Genomic DNA, 22,232 nt, shown 5'->3' with positions numbered 1-22,232 from the left:
CAACAAGTTCTTGTCCCCATCCCTGCACATGGGAAGAGGGACAGAAACATGGGATTGTTGGCCAGAGTCTTCTCCTGGGGCTGGGACAAAAAGGTACTCCTCTAAACATGACATTATGCACAGGATGTGCACACCTGAAACACAACACTTATTTCAAGGTTGCTCTACATTAAAGTTGGTTGCTGCCACTTTGTTATAGGTTGCACTATAAAGCCCAGCAACTAACCTACTGGTAAGAGCAGGATCAGGACAGCACCGAATGTATTAAGATCAGTAGAGATTCAGATCTGTGTTTTTACATAGGAAATCTTCCAAAGGTCTATCGAAAATGTAATATATTCTATATAAAGATGTCTACACACAAAATAATTTGTAACAGTAAAAGTGAAGAGTGAAACCTCTTGTGCACGAACACAAAATCTAGAAGTTACTCTACTCATAGGCGAGTAAGTAACACGTAAGTACACTAGGATCATTCAGTTCCACAGTCCTCTTTGTGCGCATGACCCTATTTCTAACTCCTAGCATAAGGAAACCTACATTTACATTTGTTTGATACAGTGCAGCAAAACCTGACATTTCCCTGGCATTTTTTGTGAGGTTTAGAAAGAGAAGACCACTTTCTTCCATGAGCAGTTTGCATGGCATTTTCTTTACAAAAATAACTACATCAATAAATTGTGAATACATGCTGGATAAGCTGTTGATAGCAAAGCAATAGCTGGATTTTGGAATCTGAGCTGTTCTCCAGTGGGTGCTGAAGTATTTTCTAACAAGAAGCAAGCATCTGACTTCAGCACAATGTTGGATTGCATATATATCTTGGGTGTTTTTGCAAGGCATCTTTGCCTTTTCTTGGAAATGAAGGGCAAATCTGTTCTCAGGCCCTCATTCTCCCCTACTTTTCAGCCTAACAGTATCTGCACCTCCTCCCCCTCCCTTCTTTTTCTTTTCCTTTCTCCATCCCCTTTAAGTTGTAATTCAATCTCTTCCAACTCATGATCTCTTTTCTCTTTTTGGCACTCCCTCCACCCTCTCTCTCTCTCATTAGTTTAACTTGAGTTAATTAGGAATAGTAGGCAGCCCTCAATCTGTTATGTGTTAAAATAGAACAATCCAAAACAGAGAGGCACAGACACAACTATGTGATTTCATTGTCTAAGGGAGACAGAAAACCAGTGGGGATTCTCTTATCTAGACTAACATCTTCCCAATGGTTAATCTAACTGGCTTTAAAATGTTCCGCAAATGCAGATCTAGGATAACAATCTTTCCATGTTTCCTTCTTTTTCTTTCTTTCTTTTTTTTTTCTTTTTTTTTTATTTCATCATTGGCAAGAATGAGTGAATTGGATTGACATGGAGGTGATAGAGGAAGAGAAATAGTCTACATGTCAAAATGACAATGTATATTACATGGTTAACAGAATGAGTGGTACGTGCAATGGCTGCGGGTATTTTCATCTGCTGTGTTGTACAATAAGCTCCTTTTTTTCCCAAGTGTATCATCAAGATCCCTCCCAATTCAATGCAGATTAAGCTTTTGCTTGAAGGATCTCTTTCTATGATTAAAATCACTTGATAAATGTGGGACTGAAGTAAGAATCTAAGTATTCACTTGTTGCTATTACTGAACTGTGTATATATAGAGGTCATGCCTGGCACTCTGACTGTAGCTCTGATCACAGACCTTAGGGCAGAGTGTGCTGTGGAAGCGAAATACAACAGATCTAAGAAATCCAGTCCTAATTGTAAAGGTAAGGCCTTGCATTTTTGATTGACTACATATGGTACTGTTTGGTTGAAATGCATTCTCAGGAAAGACAGGTATAACTGTCCAACTAATACGAAAATACATGGCTGTATAAAACGTATACATGTCTGTCTGTGCTTTTATATTTATATATGTATATATAAATACAGAAATACATAGTTTAAGCCTTCAGTGAGGGTTGTGTAAGATTTATGGACTATCAACAGCCAGATTTACGGCAATGGTTACATTAAATTGCTAATTTCGTATGTATGTGTCTGCATGCATAAGAAGATGTGTGACAGTAATTAGTGTTAATAATTTATCCATTAATTAGCAATGCTAATGCAAATATTCTTTGAAATTAAAAAATTCCAGTGGTCTTTTTGAAATCTGATATCCAGGAAACAGAATGAAAAATCTATTTGAAATAAGGGAAGAAAGGGAGGCATTGAAAGTACCACAATCAAAATGTCATTATATATGTTAAGAAAAATTAATTTCCTTTCTCCCAAAAACAACTCTTTATGACAGAGAAAAGATCAGACTAATGGGGCATAAAAGGAATGTGTAATGAAAGCAAAGTATAAGCTTGATTATCAGAACATACAAGAATGTTAAAGCATTGGAGAAGATAATACCCTCTCAAGAAGACATCCTAGGCAGTTTCTTCTAGGGGTGTGTGAGTGAATTTCTAGCTGGACAGAATCAACATGAGACCAAATAAGGAGATGTTACACTAAGTCTGGGAGGTGGGGTGGTGGGGTGTTAGAGTTTATGGTTAAATAATCAATTATTTATTTCCCAAAATACTTGTTCAGTTATGGGCAAACTCTACTAGATCCAGTAAGGAGAGAGAGATTTGGCTCTTATAATGTTCCTCCATTTGATCTTTGCTTTATATAATAATGCAAAAATGCAGTGGTGGATGTTGGTTTATTTTACACCACAAATGAGAAACACTTTTCTTTTTCCAAGGAATTAGAAGAACTTACAGTAATGCTTCTGTTTCAGTATTGACAAATAAGCCTGTTTAATTCATACAACCTTTTTCTTTCTATAAGCATTATAGACCACAATGTGCGAGTTGCATAAGGAAAAGATATAAACTTGTGATTTAATAAAAAATCCAGGACGTTACAAATCTATGCACTAGATGACATTAAGAACTTTAAGCAATTTTGACATCTAAGACTATATTATTTCCTGTTCTATATGGGTAATTAAGTAACTTGAGGAAGCCATAAAGCACATATGAACTTACTTAAAACCATTGTTTAGTCAGAAAGCAAAATATTAGGGGAAAATAGTGAAACTAAATTAATCTAAACACCTATCCAACAAATATCTAGAAAGTGCGTATCTTTAGAAAAGCAGAAAATAATTGCCATTCTATCACACATATAGTAAACATACTGGTGATTTTACAAGAGTAAACATATTTATTCTCTGACACCCTGCAGATTAGGACCATAGTTTCTGTCATTCCTTGTTGCCTTCCCCACGTCAAACTGATGTGCAAGCCCCTGAAAATGCTCTGTGCCTATAATAGCACACTTATCAGCGCAATGCTTACAAAACCTCTATCTTCCATCAACATATATGGCATGGCAGGAGTAAGAGAAAGGCAGTGCTGTGGCCTGAGAAGAACCACTTTAGTACGCCATAAACTAGGGCAAGTATGTGTCACGAGCTGAATGGAATGACTCTAGAAGATTGTTATGTAACACAAAGTGTAATCCACAGTCCTGAATGTTTTTGGTTCGGTGCTATCTATGAAATTCAGCCCAGACAGTTTCCACAGTAAGCTCAGTTTCAGCCACACTGAGTATGAGACTTTCCCAAAGCTGCAGAATGCAGGATCAGATAATAAACAGCTACACAACCAAGAGAAAAGTCACTTCTAAAATGCACAGGTAATGCAGGGGTGGCTGTGTCCTGTGGGAGTTGGTGGCACGTAACTCTTTGTACATGCGGTCATCTAGCCTGAAGTATTACAAAAGCATAAAGTCAATAGCTTTAAAAGTTATCCTTTAAGAAACACTGCTTCAAGTGGATTAATAACTTTGGTATTAAAATCTACTATAAATCGCTTTGGTGTGATGACAGGTTATCATGTGTTATCAGTGTTTATGTTTGTATTGCAGTTGGTTTTGCCTTATTCTTGTGACATATAGAGATAGATTCAGGAAGACAAATATACATCTAGGATGAAAAAATGGTATTTTGGCATGTGAAACTGGCATTTTTGGATTTGATATAGTGCTAAAATTCACCTCAGAAGTAAAACTCAGCCAAAGAAGTATTGAAGAACTCATTGCTTATATGCCTAGAAAGGTTACTAAAAATACATAAAAACTAATATTGTTACTTAGACAAAAAATGCAGGAAAATAGAAAAGAGGTGCTGCAAGCACAAAGGCAATAAAGCTCACAATGTTCAAGCTGTGGCAGTATAATCCATGATCTCAAATAATTTGTTTAGGCTATATATAGAAGAATATTAACTATGGTCAGAGTAGTCTTACATGCTATCTCAGGAACATGCACAATATTAATTGAATTGCTAATTTCCTCAGAGGCCAGAGGTTCAGCAGAAAATTTTGATGGTTAATAAGATTTAATGTGTTAATATGGAGGCTGGAAAAGGATTTAGCTAGTCAGGACAGCTTGCTGCATACAGAAATATGCTACAATTTTGGGGTGTGTTTCTACAGTGTATTTTATCCTGCTTCTATTGCCTTTGGCAAGAAATTCAGATTAATTAGATCTGTACCTTTACACATACTTGCATCGTTGGACTGATGATAAACAAATACGATATATCGGATAATGAGACCCCATATAAATGTTATCAATCTAACATTTTCTCATAAAACGTAAACTCCACACTTTTAAATAAGGAAAAGGCTTCCTGGGATTTAGATTTAAACAAATTGCTTTCAGTATCTGAGTGAGAATAGCAGAGCTGAGAATATCCATGTCCTCCTCTAACTTCACAAATTAAATGGAAATCATTGAGAAAAGACTGCAAGATCCCAACAGAAATGGGAACCACACCTTTAGGTGAGGAAACTGTGCTAGATGACAACATCATGGACAGATCTGCCACTGTAAATAATTTACTCACACTGACATATGGCATTGTTCTGTCTTCTGAAAAGATGTTTTGTTTCCAAAAAGCAAACCCTTACTTCAAAGAGTAATGTGGCTGACATTTCTAGCTTTAAACCTCCTGCAATATGATGTGATTATTCTAACTATTAAATGAAGTTTCCTTGCTGTAGACGTGTGAGGGTTGGGTGGGTTTTGAGGGGGATTTTTTGAGGTTTGGATGTTTTGAGGTTTTTTTGTCTTCTGTCTTTTGACTGAAAAGCACAGAGGTACTTAAGTAAAAATTCTTATTAAGATTTTGATTGGTGTCCATGTCTCAGGTGACAGTTTTTTTTCTTTTTTCATCTTCATATAGCATCAAAAAATCTATAAAGAAAATATTTTCATCTTTTATTCGAAATATTTGGTTGGTTTTATATCTTATGGGGAGAGATAGCTGAAATTATTAAGACAAAAAGTAGACTGATTCTTACTGTAAAGGTGTCACCCACCTAAATTATTCTTTCCTTTTTTGTACCCTGACCATCCCTTTTCACAAACACTCCCCTTTTAATCCACTGCATGGCATTACACAGCGCCCCTGCATCTGCAAATGCTCACCATCAGGCAAAGCACTTTCTGTCATGAATATTCATGCTGAATTTCCCATATTGGCTGTCCAGCTACAGGCACAAACCTATTTGACAAAATGTCTTTACATAATACTCAGGTTAGTATATTTTCTTGATTGTTAGCATATTGCTTAAAGCCTGAATTTGAGTAAATTAGTTTAATCTGTCATGTTTTCTAACTTCTGTTAGCATTAATAATTATTTCAAAGCTAATAAAGAAATTTTAGAGCCCTAACAAGTACTATCTTTTCAGATCAAAGCAAGCAGCTTTCCTTATTTTGTGGTCAGGTCTGGGAGAAAATGAGCTCAGAGAACTTTTATTTGGAGATATTTGTAAAGTTGTGACATTCTCATGTGTTTGGAATTTTAAAAGTTTTTCCAAAACAAATTGTCATGACTTATTTTAAGGAATATTCTTTGTGGTCTTTATATAACGGAACAATGAAATGTTGTACAAAAAAACATAGTCTTAAGAGTATGTTGTCAGACTATATTATTTTACTCTCCAGTTCATGATAAAATTAAGGCTTGGATAGCACACAAAGGGAATGGATTCAAAATGCCTTACAAAAACTTTCTTACTTGTAAGTTCACTCTTGCAGTTTCCATAGAGGTACCATGTCCAGATAGCTGTTCCTTTAGCCACATTTTAAAAAAAACCAAAAAAACAAAAAAAAAAAAGCCACAGTAGATTTGTTGCTGACTTGCATTTAAATGCAGTATTTGTAAAGCTGTAGCTACACTAAAACCAGAGAACACACTATAGTCTAATAAAATGTTCATATTTTATTTTATATGCTGTCATAAAGAGGAGAAATGGGAAAATAAATCATGACACTAAAGTAAAAACAACTCATGCACTTTGTCTTTCAGAACTTCTTACATTGATTATCCTTCTATTCAAAAAACTCCTGTCTATGATTAAATATTTTTGATTGTATTAGGTGAAATGAAAATGCAGTTCTCCAAACACTGAACATTTCTGAAGTCTAAGTACTAAATGTATCAATAAACTTACATACTAAGTGATGTCTTCATAGTCTTCTTGGACTTGATAGGAACTTGCATGACTTTTCTAGATAGTTGAACCTGCTCTCATCTTACAATTGCTCTTCTCTCATTGCAAATTAAAGCACTTCAATCCCATGTAATTTCTCCTCAAAGAACAGATATTCTATAGTTTTTCTAAGAATGATCCTGAGTAGAAATAGATGTTTTTCCTCACTTTTCGCAGAAATATGATGGTATTCTCTTCCGCTATTTAGTGTCCTTGGCAATGCAGGACACTTTACAAATGAATGAACAAGTAAATTTCTGTTTCTAAGAACTTAGACTACTGGAAAGATATTAGACAGGTTTTGCTCAAGTATTACACAATTATCTTTGGATTTCTGACAAGAAATCAACTACATGGATTTTGCTGACAAACTGAAGGCTGGAAGAGCTGGTATTGATGAAAGACTGAAAAAGGCAAGTGAATCTTGTGAAAAACAGACCACAACGTGTCAGGATTCACAAGACGGTAGACTCCATCCTGACACTGCAGTTGCATCAGTGCAGTTACTTCTGAGAAAAGAACAAAATAGAATATATTCTAGTGTACAGCATATTCTAGCTGCCAGTTTTATCACTTACACTTGTAGTGTAGTGGAGTAATTTAGAGCAAGACAGAGGAAAAGCAGATTTATTATAGGGCCATGAAAGAGAAAGTGAGATGTTTCAGTGTTAGAAAGAAGGTCAAGAGCCCCTATATGGCCCCAGCGACAGTGACTAACAGATTAGGGTAAAATGGAAGAAATCTGGATTTAAAAATGCCTTTGCTGCAGTTCAAGCCCCAGCTCCCAGCAACCAACAAATTTTACAGTGGCTTTGGGAATATTTCTCTTCAAAAGGCACATTGCAGAGGTATGGATGCTTGTACACTGGAAGAGAACATAAATTATCTGCTTGTGCTTTCACTGAGGTAGTGAAAGGAGGATTTAGCCATCATTAACCTATAATGGGAAAATACTCAGTGCAAACTAAGAAACCAAAATTTCCTCTTGAGGTCTTACCTAACAGTTTTGCTTACAATTTCTCAGCTTGTTTAAACAGTTTTATACACACAGTTCTCTTTGATTCTAATTTATCTCTTTAACTCACAGTAGCTATGTCTTTATCTCATCAAACCTTTCTTCATCTTCATTGGTGTTCTTAATTTTAGTTTATATGTAGTTTGATAATTTCTCCTTCGTCTGTTCGTTCTCCCTTCAGTCCATCCCCTTTTTTACCTTTTCGCTTTGGTAAAAGTTTTCGTATTTGCCTACACTGAATTAACGAAAAATTCAAGGTGAAATTTTGAGATAACATTAGAATTTTCCTTAGTTTTGAGGTGAAATTGTAAATCTTTTTTGGCAATGGTCGGAAAGGAGTAGTTTTATGCAGACCTTATTCTGAATGAAACAACTGTGAGTTTATGTTGATTGTGAAAGACTAAATGCTATCTCCCATGGTCTTCAAAACTTCTGTGTCAGTGGAGTTTGGCAAATTAACTAATTAGGAAAGAGTATCAGTATTTTAACTTTATTTAAACTTTATTTTAACTTTAAATTTAAAGCCAGATTTATAACTTTAGCTACATGGAACTTGTTTTTCAGGGAAAAATTGTAAGGAATAAATAGTAATTTCACCTTCAACCACTGTCTCCTGCCTTTGACTCATTTTTGCCTCTCTGCTTTCTCCAGAACCTGCTGATAGTCCAGGTAAGTTTCAGTTTATTATTATCATTATCACCACCCCAGGAAAAAAACTTTGCATTATCATGCAGATAATGTGTAATTCATATAATTTTTTCAGTGCTTAGTATAACCATAATTATTGTGCATAAAACTTCACTTCTCTGCCATTCTACTACTCTCACTACCACGGCAATATGTCAGAATGTATGTATTTGACAAGCCTCAGCAGGATGTTGAAAAGTGCACTAAAAGGCTAGGAACATGTACTGATTTTTCTTGGGAATAAGAAACCTGGATGTTCTCAGCTCTTGTATTTTTCCTCACACAAACTGACAGAACCAAGAAGCTGGTTTTTTTTTAATTACTCTGCTATTTAGTAGATGGAGCAGTCAAACCAAAATAGACAATTTTATTTCAAAACTTTAAAAAGATATTGAACTCTTCAGAGATTTGCTTTAAAGGTCTGAATTTGTTTCTTTTCTTGCAACCGTTTGGCAGCAGCAGCCAGATGATGTTACACACAAATGGTGTAAAAAAGGGGTTTATTTACATTCTTCATTATATAGATTACCAGTGATCTGGCTCCACTGGTGATCAGAGCAAGCTTTGGAGTATTACTCTACAGTTATATGACATCAAACAAGACAAAATGTAGTGCAAGACTGAAAGGTACTTTTCACTGTTTTATGTGTTTATGGAAAGAAAAGTACAATACACCCCACAGCTCCCCAACAACAACAGCAAAAAGACACACCAAAAAAATCAGAGAGATGGCTTTGCAGCTCCTGTTTTCTTAGAAATTGTGTAACAATTTGAAAATATGTGCAGCTTTTTTTTCTCTCAGAATTAAATGAATTAGTAAATACTGGTACATTATATTGGACTACACTGTTTCCAGGTAAAATGTTCTAGCTTCTTAGAAAAAGGATATTTTTTTCTTTTTTCTAGTTGTATTCTTAGAAGGGAATTGAAACATATTTATTCAATCAGTCCCAAAAAGTTGATCCAGTTCTATCAGTATATGTAATAATCTACATTTATATACAAATGCACACATATGTAACACAACCACAAAACATACCTCTAACTTCAGATGAGAAGTGAATATTGTCACACACCCCATGCAGGATTTGGTTTTCACTGTAAGCTTGGCTCCTTATATTTGCAGTTACTAGGTTTGCACTTGTAGATCTGCTGGCTAGCACGTCTCTGTAACAAAACAGGAAACTAGTTCCCAGATTGTATGCTATTTACTTGATTTCTTGTACTAGGATGTTAACATCTTTTTTTGATACTGAGTTCAAGGGATCTTAGAGAAATTAATAATATACTTCAAATTTGTCATAACAGATATTCCTTTATAAATGCAATTATTTAATTAAATGGTACATAGAACTTAATACTATGAATTCATAAGACAATGGGAAAGCTTTTGACAGCATTCAGTGGAAACTAAACTAATCACATTGTCTTTCAAAAAATCATAGTAAAGTCTTTTAGCTGTTAATTCTCACTTACCAGTGATGTTGATGCATGGCATACATACACTAGTATAATACTGATATCAGCACATGAGAATTGGATTTTAACCATGACAAAGTACAGAAAAATGGGAATTACAGATCACAAACTAATGTGGTCAACTACATTACATCTAAACTTGGCATCAAGATATAAGCCACAGGACAAGGGATAATGTCAGTCTTACTAATTATCTTAAAAGATTATATTCTACCAACAGGAAAAAAGGACTCTTCATAATGCACTACCAAAGTTTTATTCTATATCAGGGTTTAGATTCTGAGTCCTAGTCCCCCAGAGCACATGTATGCACAGATTTACAGTCTTGTTGAAATCCAGTTTTCATTAGAAACACCAATATTTGTCCACAGAAATCTCCCTGAAATTTGCAAACAAAGAGAGGTTTTTTCTTTGTGTTAGTTATTTGTTTGTTTAAGTTAAATTAAACAGTTGAGAACTAGCAGAGTTGGAAATCCATCAAAATCCTCCATTGGCATTACAATACAAGGAAAATACTTGAGTGTCACAGTTAATTTGGAAATGCTGTATGACGAATCAATGTGCCAATTTATCCTTTATTTATAATAACTGATATTCCTACTGCAAATATGGTTCTTTCCTAGCATTTCTCATTCCACTTCAAATGTTATAAAGGTGAGTTTTGACCCCAAGATTGCTTACCTGTATGGGTGGTTTCTAGCCAGCTCTGTAGGAACTTTCTGGGAATAATCATACTAAAAACAAGCTGGAGCAGAGGGGGAACAAGACGACTCAAAAGAACTATTCTTGATTTCATATTAGTTTTGCATCAGTTCAATTGTAACTTCAGTAGATATAATTTTAATTTATTCTACTAATAGTAAGTTTCAAATCACATCCTAGCATTTAACTAGCATGATGTATGCAAAAGGCACGTTGGGTCTTGAGTAGGAAGGTTTTTCTTATTTTGACTGCAGAGATCTCAGTGCCCAAGACATCCTATATACCAAAAGACACAAAAATAAACCTTTCAAAAACACTGTAGTTTAAATCATGCTGATTATTAATATCAAATATGAATATTAAGAAAAATAAGAAGTGATATAAGGACATTAAAGAATAGAACTTTAGAAAATTATTTTTAAATATCAAAAAAGGTGTAGATTAAATATACCTCTGACTTTTTTCTTTTTAGCTGTACAATAACTTTTTATAGATGCTTTTTAAAACTTTAAAAGTTGAAAGAGGGTTATTTTCACATGTGAGACTTTCATAACTGAAGAACACAATCACGACACACAGGCTTATAAAGCACACATAGCAATTATGTAAAATCAGTTGAGGCTGTCTAAATCTTGGCTTTGAAACAAAGGTTCATGGAGGAAATGCTGAAAATTACTTGGCAGTAATTGTTGCTAACAATGCAGGTTAATAACTAGTGTTGGGTCTGATTCTGATCTAACCCTGACTACTTTGCACTTGCATGAACTCTATTGATTTGCATCAAATTATTCATGATGTTCACTGATAAAAGCTTTTATCTGTGACCTGTGGCATAAAATCTACCTCCTTTTTCATAATCAATTATCTAAGGAAACTTTAAACTACTTCATTACTTATTACTTGCTCTCATTTGACCTGTGTATTGAAAAAAAAACAGTTTTAAAAATTTAGTTTAATTTCTAACAGAAAAAAGGAGTAAATTTGTTCTTCTGACTCATGCAAAATGGACTTTACTTGATGTCACACTTTTCAACCATAGAATAGAGAAAAAAATAACAGTATCACAGAAGGATATTCTGTAAAAGTCATTCTATGTTTCCAAGACTGCCATGACTAAACCTACAGTAAATAAAACTATTCATTTATTAACTAAGGTGTTGTAATGCTGTTCTTTTATCAGTTTTCATTTTTACAGCCCAGATATTCTTTCCAGTTTTCTCAGAACAGTATTGCAAGAGAGATATAAATGTCCATCAACTTTCAGCAAATGGTTAGAAAAGCAATAGACCATTATTAATGTTTTAATTAAATAATATCCTGTTGACATGAAAAATAGTTTAGCCTGAGTGAAAAACACAGTTTTGTCAGTTGCTAATTCATGAATGGACTGTTTCTATGACCTTAATTTTGCAAATATTTGATGTCATGATTGAATAATAAGGAGGAATTAATAGAGTAGGAAAAATTCTATTGATACAAGTTAAATACAATTGCTTATTTTCTGTATTTTAGGGCAAATGCACAGACAGAAATTTATGAGTCTCAGTTACATTTTTTGGTATGGTTTATCCCAGTTTTGAGAGATTTACTTCTTCTCGAGAAGTTTAGATACATCTTTGATGCTTCAGACAATAATGATTTCAGTTGGGTTTATTTGTTTGATTGCTTTCTTCACATAAACTATCATCCCTTTTACTTTTGTCTGGAGTTTTTGATGATAAATTCAAGAAGAGACAAAAAAAATTCCAAGTAATTTCAATTTTAGGAAATGAAAAATATTACGTGTTACGAGATATTCTTGCAACTTTTAGGAAACGCTGTAATGCTGAAATAGCTAGCACTTTGTCTTCCATTAGTATTACAAAGAAAGTTGCTTCCTGTGGATGAAATAGGTTCTATAGCTATTTTTAAAATGGTCTTAATTCTTGAAACATGGCTTGCTCTCTCTTATTGTACCACAATATACCCTGTTCCTTTAACATTTCCTCTTATTTTTATTTTGATGTTGTTTCTGTGATTGCATTTTAGTCATTATTTCATATTCAAATTGCCCTATATACAAAACTAAAACATCTGTCCCCAAAAACAATGTGCAGTACAAAACATGCTATTGAAAATACAGACCACAAAGAGCAGACACCCAGGTAGCAGAAGATGAGTATTCTAAAAAAAATATTTATCATCACAGAATCATAGAACCATAGAATCTTAGAATGGTTTGGGTTGGAAGAGACCTCCAAGACCATCTAGTTCCAATGCCCCTGCCATGGGCAGGGGACACCTTCCCTCAGTCCACGTTGCTCAAAGCCCCATCCAGCCTGGCCTTGAGCACTTCCAGGGGTGGGGCATCCGCAGCCTCTCTGGGCAACTTGTTTCAGCAACTTACGACCCTCACAGTAAAGAATTTCTTCCTAATATCTAATCTGAATCTACCCTCTCAGTTTAAAGCCATTTGCCCTCATTCCACCCTTCCAAAAAGTCACTCTCCAGCCCTCTTATAGGCCCCCTTTTAGGTACCAGAATATGTACTGCTATATGGTTTCCCTGGAGCCTTCTCTCTTCTGAGCAACCCCAAATGTCTCAACCTGCCTTCATCAGAGAGCTGTTCCAGCCCTCTGATCATCTTTGTGGTCCTCCTCTGGACTGACTCCAGCGGGTCCATGTCCTTCTTATGTCAGGGACTGCAACGCTGACCGCAGTACTCCAGATGGGCTCTCGCAAGAGCAAAGCAGAAGGGGAGAATCACCTCCCTCAGCCTGCTGGCCATGTTTCTTTTGATGCAGCCCAGGATATGGTTGGCTTTCTGGGCTGCAAGCACACATTGCCAGGCCGTACTGAGCTTCTTGTCCATCAGCACGTCCAAGCCTTTCTCCTCAGGGATGTTCTCTGTCCATCCCCACCCAGCCTGTATTGGTGCTTGGGATTGCCGTGACCTATGTGCAGGACCTTGCACTTGGCCTTGTTGAACTTCATGAGGGGCACACAGGCCCAGCTCTCAAGCCTGTCAGGGTGCCTCTGGATGGCATCCCTTCCTTCCAGCATGTCAACTACACCTCACAGCTTGGTATCATCAGCAAATTTCCTGAGGGTGCATTCAATGCCACTGCCCATGTCACCGACAAAGGCGTTAAACAGCACCAGTCCCTACACCAACCCTTGAGGAATGCTACTCATCACTGGTCTCCACTTGGACATTAAGCCATCAATGGCAACTCTTTGTGTGTGACCATCCAACCAATTCCTTTACCCATCAAGTGCTCCATCCATCAAAAATGTATCTCTCCAGTTTAGAGACAAAGGCATTGTGCAGGACAGTGTCAAATGTTTTGCACAAATCCAGATTTAAACTGATATACCCACTTCTATTAAAGTATTTTGCTCTAGGTAAACCCCGCTAGATTTTTGATATATATTCCTTGGCTCCCAGTCAATCTTCTAAAGAGCAAGGACTCTTCAGCAGACAGGAAGTCTTTATTTTCTCCTGAGGGCCTGCTATCTACACAAGGATATTGTTAAGCTTTATTTACACTCCAGTGTAAATGATAATTTATTTATGGTAATTAAAAAAATGATAAATATTTGTATCAGAGCTAGATTAGTAGACTTCCTTTATAGCCACCAACAGTAATTGTTCATCTATGGGATACTGTGCAGTTTACAAGGATACCAAGCTACTTTAGATATCCCTTTTGGAGTGACAGGATTTGTGCTTTAAAAAGTCCTGTTTCTCACCACTGATTATGGACAATTGCTGTACAGCTAGCCCAGGCATATATAGCTGTGTGGGCGTGGCATGCATTTGTTGAAGTGTGCCCCATTCCATTGGGCTAATCTTGATATAATTTATTGCCTCATCCCACCAAAATCAAACAGTGGAAATATGGCTGTTTTTCTAAAGGCGTTTTTCACTGGTTTTCTTCAGCAAACTTGGATTCCAGCATCACCAGTCCGCATGTTAACCTTGGTAACCGTGCACTCGGGGATTATGCTGCCCATGTAACAGTGAGTGGGGCTTCCACTCTGAGCCCCAGGCTTCCTTTCTAGGTGTTCTGTTCTCTCTTGCTCTGCTGTCGTACTTTGTTGTCTGTTGTGGAAGGATTTATGGTAAAAAGGTGAAATTATCCTGAACTTTGTTGCGAAGCTCTGTGTTCAGCTTACAGTCAAGCAGAGAGTGCCTTACTGTGTATGAAATCAGAACAAAATCTCTTGCTCCACTGGCAGGTGGGTCTCTGTGAATGAGAAAAAAAAAATCCAGCTGTGGTTGCACAAGTTTCTGTGTAGGAGCAGAGGAAATGCTTATTTGTCCCTACCTGCAGAAAGTGTCATAAGATGGAAGTGTCATTATGGATTCAGCAGAGAATAGGCTTAGGACAGCATCCACTATCAGCTCAAGCTATCCTTTGGTACCAAGATTACTAAATTCGTAGCACTAGTTTTTCTACTTTTTGTTCTGCCTCTGCCCCTGTTGTAGTGAATCAACGCAGGTTAAATCTGGACATTACTGGAGCAAAGGTGTTTGCATGAATCAGTCAAACAGTAGCTAGTATTATCATGTGTGTTCAGACTTGTTTGTGGAAGCATTATGGAGAGATATCTTCCGGGACATTTCTTCATACACTCTTATCATCCATGTAGCAAAAAGGAAGTATTTTTAACCAAGTGAGTTCAAATTTCAAACTCAAATAAAAAGTTATGCATTTGTCAGCGGCCTAACTCCATGAGTGTATACCTCACAGAAATTTTATAATGACTAAAGAACTGGTAATTGTGCTCAAAGATACCTGTATTTACATAAAAGGAATACTTGGATTTTCAGAAATGCAGGGTACTCAGTGTACTACAACACCCAAAGGAATTTGTGCAGTAGCCTTGAAAATCTTGTCATTTTGATTTCAGTGTTTCACAATTAGAGTTACCAGAGCTTGTACAACCCACCTATGTTTGGACTTTCAGTTTAGACAGGCAAAAATGGCACACATTTCACACCAGTTCTGCCTAATTTCTGATGTGTCTGACTTTCCACATCATGCTAAACAGTGACCACTGTTTCTGTTCCACTGCCATTAATGGGATGTCATAACGAATATTAACAATGTGAATAAAGCAATTCAGAGCAAGTCTGGTGATTTCATAAATTCTATGATTTTCATTTTTTAAACGTATTTTGGTTCTTTTGACACTTACATCTTCTACTCCTGACTTTTTGCCAGCATTTGTCAGTACCAGCAAGTGATTTGTATGAATCACTGAATAATTCCCTTTCTTAACACCATGTACAATCTTGTTTTGGAAGAAGTAGTTCAGCTAATCAGGATTTTCAGTAACAGTGATATTATTTCAACAAAGATTTTTCAGGTGATTTTTTTTGTGATAAGGTTTTATAAAGTGTAAACATATGCTTAAGCGTTGAAGACTGTCTAAATTCAGCACAGATGATAGATTTTAGCTACCAAACTGCAGATCGCAGCAGCCTATCCTGTTCATCTCTTGTTCCAGGTAACTTTTTACAACAGTGCTCTAAGTCACCATGGAAGATTATTCACCTTAAGTGTCTGGAATTATAGCAATCATGACTTTATAGAAGTTACTTGTTATGCCACCTTTTAGAAGGCATAACTGTTATGGAATATAAGGTGTAATTTTAATAGATCATCAGATGCCAAAGATGCAATTTGAAACTTTCCCAGAGTTGTAAATGACAAAAAAGTAAAGTAGAGAATATCTACTATCTGTTTACCTGCAATACTAAAATCCTGGCACTGTTCTACATTACAGATAGTCCATGCTAAATATATGCGGTCTTATCTGATCTATGTGGCTTTGAGCATGTCTAATACAAGATAATAGTCAGATTTCTTTAATGATCAAACATGCATTTTGAAGGGCAAGGTCTGCTTTCTATAGAAGCCCATGGACTAGAATTTCTTACTGCTGTGATTACAATCTCAGCATTAGACAAAGAGTAAGTCACCTGTCCCCTATTGATGGAGAATGGAGACACAGACACCCAGACTGTGGGAACTAGGAAGATATAGGGTGTTTGGTTTGGGTTTGGGGTTTTGGGTTAGTTGTTTTTTGTTTGTTTGTTTGTTTGGGTTTGGTTTTTTTTTGGGGGGGGGGGGTGAGTGGGGAGGGAGTGTGGAAGAGAAGACTCCTTTGAAAAAGACAGACTTGTGTCTACTTCTGGGAAAAAAAGTCCAGCAGCTTCTGGCCTTTATAAAAGTCAAAGTAGTTTCTGGGTAAGAGAGAATTCTGTTCTCAGAATAGTCTTATCTACAATGTGAAGTAAATATTTCTCTATTAAATGCTGGAAAGGGAATTTCTATAACAAGTATATGGCTTTCAGACTGTATTAGCCCAGCATGCACTAATATAAAACCAGCAAGTAGAATCATAAATCTTCTGGTCAAGTCATTTTCTTTGACATAGGCATCGAGTGCCATCTGAGCTGCACAGCGTTTTGAAGACACTGATACTATTTTGGCAAGGTGACGTAAGACCTACAAGACTCTCCTGGACTGACACCTCACGGCAGCTAAGAAAGGCCAGGACATTTCAGATCAGTGCTAGTATTGAGCTAAGGGGAGACAATCTAGTCACAGGTTACCTCTGGCTGATTCTTGTGACACGCTGATTTCATTAGTTGGCTTGCCATCTAGCCCAGCTAAAGCTCTGCTTACGTCTGTGTGCTGCTGGCTGTTGAACGGTATCTCATGCAATGAATATGAGGCCACAATGAACCTCAAGAACATAGGTCAAACAGTTTGCCCACCTAAATCACAATGAATCCAATCAAAAAGTAACTGCCAATGACATTGGTGATATCCCACTGTATAATCACACCTAAGGAGAAAGGTTACTTGTACTCTGGAACTCTTTGTTTAGTTACTGATTTATTTTTTCTTCATCTTTGCGAAGAAACACATGGACAAGTGATTTACAGATTCTTCCAGCCTAAGACTTTCATTTAATGTACTGACACAGAATTACATAATTCATGCAGCCCTCAATCTTGTGTTTTAGCACTGCCAATGTCATGCAGTAAGGCATCTCAGAGCTTACTTACAACCTTTTGTTTGTTTCTTTTTGATCTTTTATTGAATAGGGGAACTCAGTAAGTTTAACCTGGGAAAAATGTTATGCATTACAGCATAAAAAGCACTACCACATAGTCACATAATATGTCGTGTAGTTCTCCTGGCTGAGGAGTAGCTAAGGTTCATTCCTTAGCAGTGAAAAGACAACGATAAGTAACAGTCAGATAATTGATCACAAGAAAGAAAAAAATTAGGTAGAATCTAATATTTTCCAAGCAAATACTAACAACAGAGCTATGTAAACTTCAGACTATATAAACTACAGATACAATATCTGTAATATAACTGTAATGTAATAAGTGTTATAATTCACTACTTGAAAGAATAGTACAGTCTACAAAATATGTAGTGCTTGAAGTGCACATCTTTATTCAGATAAAATGTGTAATGTTAGTGATGCAGGATGGGGAAAAAAAGATACAGAACAAAAATAGGAAGAAGATGTAGTAAACAGCAACTGCGATATGAGGAAAGGGATGTAATTCCTATGCTAGGCTAAAAGGAATCCTAGGCTGAAAGTGAATAGGAAAGTTATTGGCAGGGAGATGATTGGGATGGTCATGAACAGCTAGGCTAAGCAGTAGTTCAAATTTCCTCGAAAAAAGGAGGGGAGTCAGGCATTCCCAGATATGATAACACAGAGAAGTTAAAGGAATTATTGACATTAATGGTACTATTTGGAGCAAGTCTCAGCCGATAAGGCGCACATAGAAAAGCAGATTGCTCAAGATAGCAAGTAATCTTTTTAAAAGATGAGACCTTTTTAACAATACAAAAGGCTTAGAGAGAAAAGAAAGGACTCACAGGAAGCGTGGTAGTGAAGGTGATTCATGCAATCCGAGAGTGAAAGAGGGAAACTGAAAGGAAAGAAAGATGGTAAAGTATGTGTTAAATGAATCAATAGTGTGGAAAATAAAACAATGATTGAGGGCATGTTTGGAAAAGTTGAAACTTTTCACCCAGGGTACTATTTCTAAAGCCTGTCTAAGCAGATTTCAGGCTGTCCTTATAGACGTGGGAAGAGGGTAAATGCTGTCATTTTCCAAAAAGGTTATCCTAATTCAATTCTAACTTAGTCGTTTTAAAAACACCTCAGGAATGCAATGGTACCTAAATATGAGAGTATTTAGAGCATGAGAATGTATTTAGAACACTCCTGCTTGGGAGAAAGATTTTTTTCTGTTGCCTGAAACCAGGGAATTCCACTAATATCTGGCTTATGGCTCAGTTAAATTATATTTAAGTTAGGGAAATCTGAGTAATTAGCAGGTGAATTAACCAGACACAAACTCTTTGTGGATTAATGGAGAAAAGAGTGGCAGGAAGATTATTAGAGTAGTCTTTAGTGTTTGAACCATAAAATCAGATGAAAATTAAAACATAACAAAACAAACAAAACAAAAAGAAAAGAAAAAGAAAAAGGAAAACCACAAAAATTTGCTGCATGAAGGTAACATTGAAAAGCTATATTCCAAATAATAGTGATCAAACTCTATTTAGACATCGTCTTTTTTTATGAGACTCAATGACATTACTTAAGACAGGCCAACACTGTAACCCAAAATGTTAAGATCTGAAAGTGCTGTTCACAAAACTCTCCAATATACCATTTTACATTGGGACGGCTTGAGCTGGCCAGCTGAGGCAGAGTAGCTGAAGGGTGCATCCAAAAGGAAGTAACTGAGCTGGTAACCTTGGAAATCATGACATTACAGTAATGGGAATGGGTGCCCTTCATTCACATGATATGGTGAGTGGCTGAAACTAGCCCAAGTCCACCCTGAGAGATGACTGTTGTGAGTAGAATTCTCTCTTATCCGGAAATTACCTGGACTTTTCTAAATGCCAGAAGCTCTTGCTCCAACCATATGTCCAAACACAAATATCATCAATGATAATTATATCATACTCTTTAAATCAGAAAATATGTTACATATAACTAATGCATCATAAGATCCATCTCATGATACGTCCTATATCATCCATCAGTTAAAAGCAACAAAGCTTCCATTGCCACATGGTTTAGATGATGCCTGATACATGAGTTAACTCAGTGAGGTTTTCAAGCATCTGTGTTGACTCAATGAAAGCAATAAGATCACTTCTTTTTATTTCTATAGCAAAAATCCACTGTGCATATATCAGAAGCTCAGCATATTAAAAAGGTGCTAATTCAGTCCCAGTTGGTTCTGTGATACCATTCATCAGGAAGGATAAGACTTCATGAAGAAAGGAGTTTCTTGTGCCTCAGAAAATTATTTGCCTATACCAGAGATATGTTTCTTATTGAATGATCAGAACTGGGCATATAAGCACCAATGGGTTCCACCTTAGATAGAAAAGTCCTGCCTATTAAATCATTTATTTTGAAAGACACAGACAATATTTTCCAAAGGGCACTGAAGTAAAAATGTTGTCCTTAAAATTGTTGTGATATTTAAAAAAAAAAAAACCACAAGGTTTTGCTTGGTTCTACCCACAGAACATTTTTCCTGGATCAATCAACTCTGTCCTACCTTCACATCTATTGAAAAGCATGTGAAGGATTTTCTATCACCATAGCCATCTCTTATTTCTGTGATCTCCAAAGCAGGTATTAATTACAGGAATTATAATGTACTCTGAACATATTAAAGCGTAACCTAAGGTGGCTTGTTTTTTAGTAAATGCTTTCCAGCTCTGGGAATTCTTGCCAACACTCCAGTGAGAAGGGCTTAGTTTGTTTCCAGAGCTCCTAAGTCTGTCTTTACCTTCAGAGCTGCCTTCAAGTACGTGAAGAACGTCAGCTAAAATCTGAGGACCTGCCTGCTAAAAGAAAGTAATTTTACAGGTAAGACAAGGGAGCTTTAAACTGTGTTCCCCAGTAAGAAATCCGTGGTGTCTGGCTAAGCAGATTGTTTCAGCAGCATTTGCTTCATCGAGGTCTCAGCTCAGTGAAAAGGCTGTTGCTTTTGGTCTTAAAAATAAGTAGTGTCATTTTCTCCTTGCAATGAATTCTTTCATCCAATCATATTCCTGCATGCAAATATGCCATGGCTGGTACAGATAAAAAAGCACAAATAAAGCTAAGAGCTCAGTCAGGACAAAAATCACTGTGGTTCCCTCCACCCAGTTTCACCTGTGTTTCAGGAACAGAGTCAAACTCCTCAACTGAGAATATGAAGAAGCAAGGTTCAGACAGCAGTCCTGCTCCGGTTTTGCCAGCGCTGCCTGAACCACTCAAAAATCTTCAAATTAAGTACACCAAGGTTAGTAGCATTTGCGTTTCTTAATTTTTCTTATGCATTCAGCTCAGACAGTAGGTTGTGCTCATTTTAATCTTAGATGAACCACGGAAGCAACTAAATCAGTGTTTAAAATGTTTATTCTGACCTGTTTCTGATATTATACGTGTTAGTAATTAATGTTCAGTCATGCTTTTACCCCAAGTATTTCAGGAAGTGTGCAAGTGGGATAGAATCCTTTCATATTTCACTTGCGGTAGGGGGTGTTTTTCTCCTGAAACAAACTTTCTGCAGTGATAAGTTTATCAGAAAATATAAATGGAGCAAAGAAGGAAAAGTTTCTATTATTATATTAATTTTCAGAACAGTGAGAACAAATTAAAATGGTAGCATATTGTATCATTATTACAATCAGATGTAAATAATTATACCAAATCAGCTTATGTGGAAAGGGATGTGTGAAAATGAAACTAAAATAAAATTAATTCCACTCACATATTTTTCTTAGAGGTAATGAATCTGTTTTTCAGCTTAACCAAGTAACTATCAATAAAACAGGTAAAGCCTACTATCACTAATTACGCAACATTACCATAAACTTTTAAAATAGTAAAATCTTTCCATATACAGTTAGATATGCACAGATAAAGAAGGTCTGAATCCAGACTTGTGTTCCCAGCTTGAAAAGACTTTTGCCTGTTTTGTATCATAGTACGCAGATAACTGCAAGAACTTTGAACAAACTGCTGGCACAAAATATTGAAACTCTGCCCTCTGAAACATCCGGGTAGAATAATTGATCAGAAAAGACCTCTTCTCTTTGGAGACTCTTTGGTTACTGTTCATTATTTTTCTCATTACCATTGCAATGGAAATAATTTTTATTTTCTAGAGCCAGTGCTTATTCTCTTTTCCAAAAGAAAAGTGTGCAGCAATATCTAGACTGGTCCTTTCAAACTCCACTCTATCCTATTTTTTTCATGGAAAAAACCTAACTAGATTTCAATGCATGTCTTTCTTGAATAAATCACACAGGACCTTACTTTGTAAATATTTAACAGGCCATGAAAGCTATGGAGTTCTGCCATGTGATAGCTCTCTACTGCTCTTCCTGTCTCAAAAAAAAAAACAACAAAAAGCTTAATTCGGAGAAGATACTTTAGTACCTAGGTCACAGTGGTGTTCCAGAAACTACAGTCCTATTTGTTTGCTGTTTTATTTTTCCAAAGGGAAAAACTAATATGAGTAAAATGCAAGCTCAGAAATCTGGTGTAAGTAAATATGCAAGACATAAATCCCTGTAAGCATTTCTACCTTTCTAAAGTATTAGGTTAGCAAAAACTTATTCCATTAATACCAAAAACAACCACAAGGCAGCCAGCATGGCTGAAATGTCCATAGTGTACAATTAAGGAAAGTGTCACACAGCAAATGCATGCTCCTTTTGCCTTTACAATAGATACCATTTCCTTAAAAACTGCATATAATGTGTAAT

General features: G+C 36.2%; 1 protein-coding gene across 1 annotated transcript in view; it reads left to right on the top strand.

Annotated features, from left to right (window-relative positions):
* Positions 1-588: 588 nt before the first annotated feature.
* The window catches only part of ALDH1A1 (aldehyde dehydrogenase 1 family member A1), a 58,566-nt gene continuing 36,922 nt past the window's right edge, over positions 589-22,232 (top strand). The window contains exons 1-3 of the mRNA XM_056325399.1: positions 589-1,756; positions 20,272-20,343; positions 20,643-20,761. Of these exons, the coding sequence (XP_056181374.1) occupies positions 20,672-20,761 (90 nt within the window). The 5' untranslated portion in view covers positions 589-1,756; positions 20,272-20,343; positions 20,643-20,671. The remainder of the gene's footprint in view (positions 1,757-20,271; positions 20,344-20,642; positions 20,762-22,232) is intronic.

The sequence above is a fragment of the Falco biarmicus genome, chromosome Z (genome assembly GCF_023638135.1).
Source record: "Falco biarmicus isolate bFalBia1 chromosome Z, bFalBia1.pri, whole genome shotgun sequence".
In the NCBI taxonomy this organism is placed as follows: domain Eukaryota; kingdom Metazoa; phylum Chordata; class Aves; order Falconiformes; family Falconidae; genus Falco; species Falco biarmicus.
This window is presented reverse-complemented; position numbering and strand designations above follow the sequence as displayed.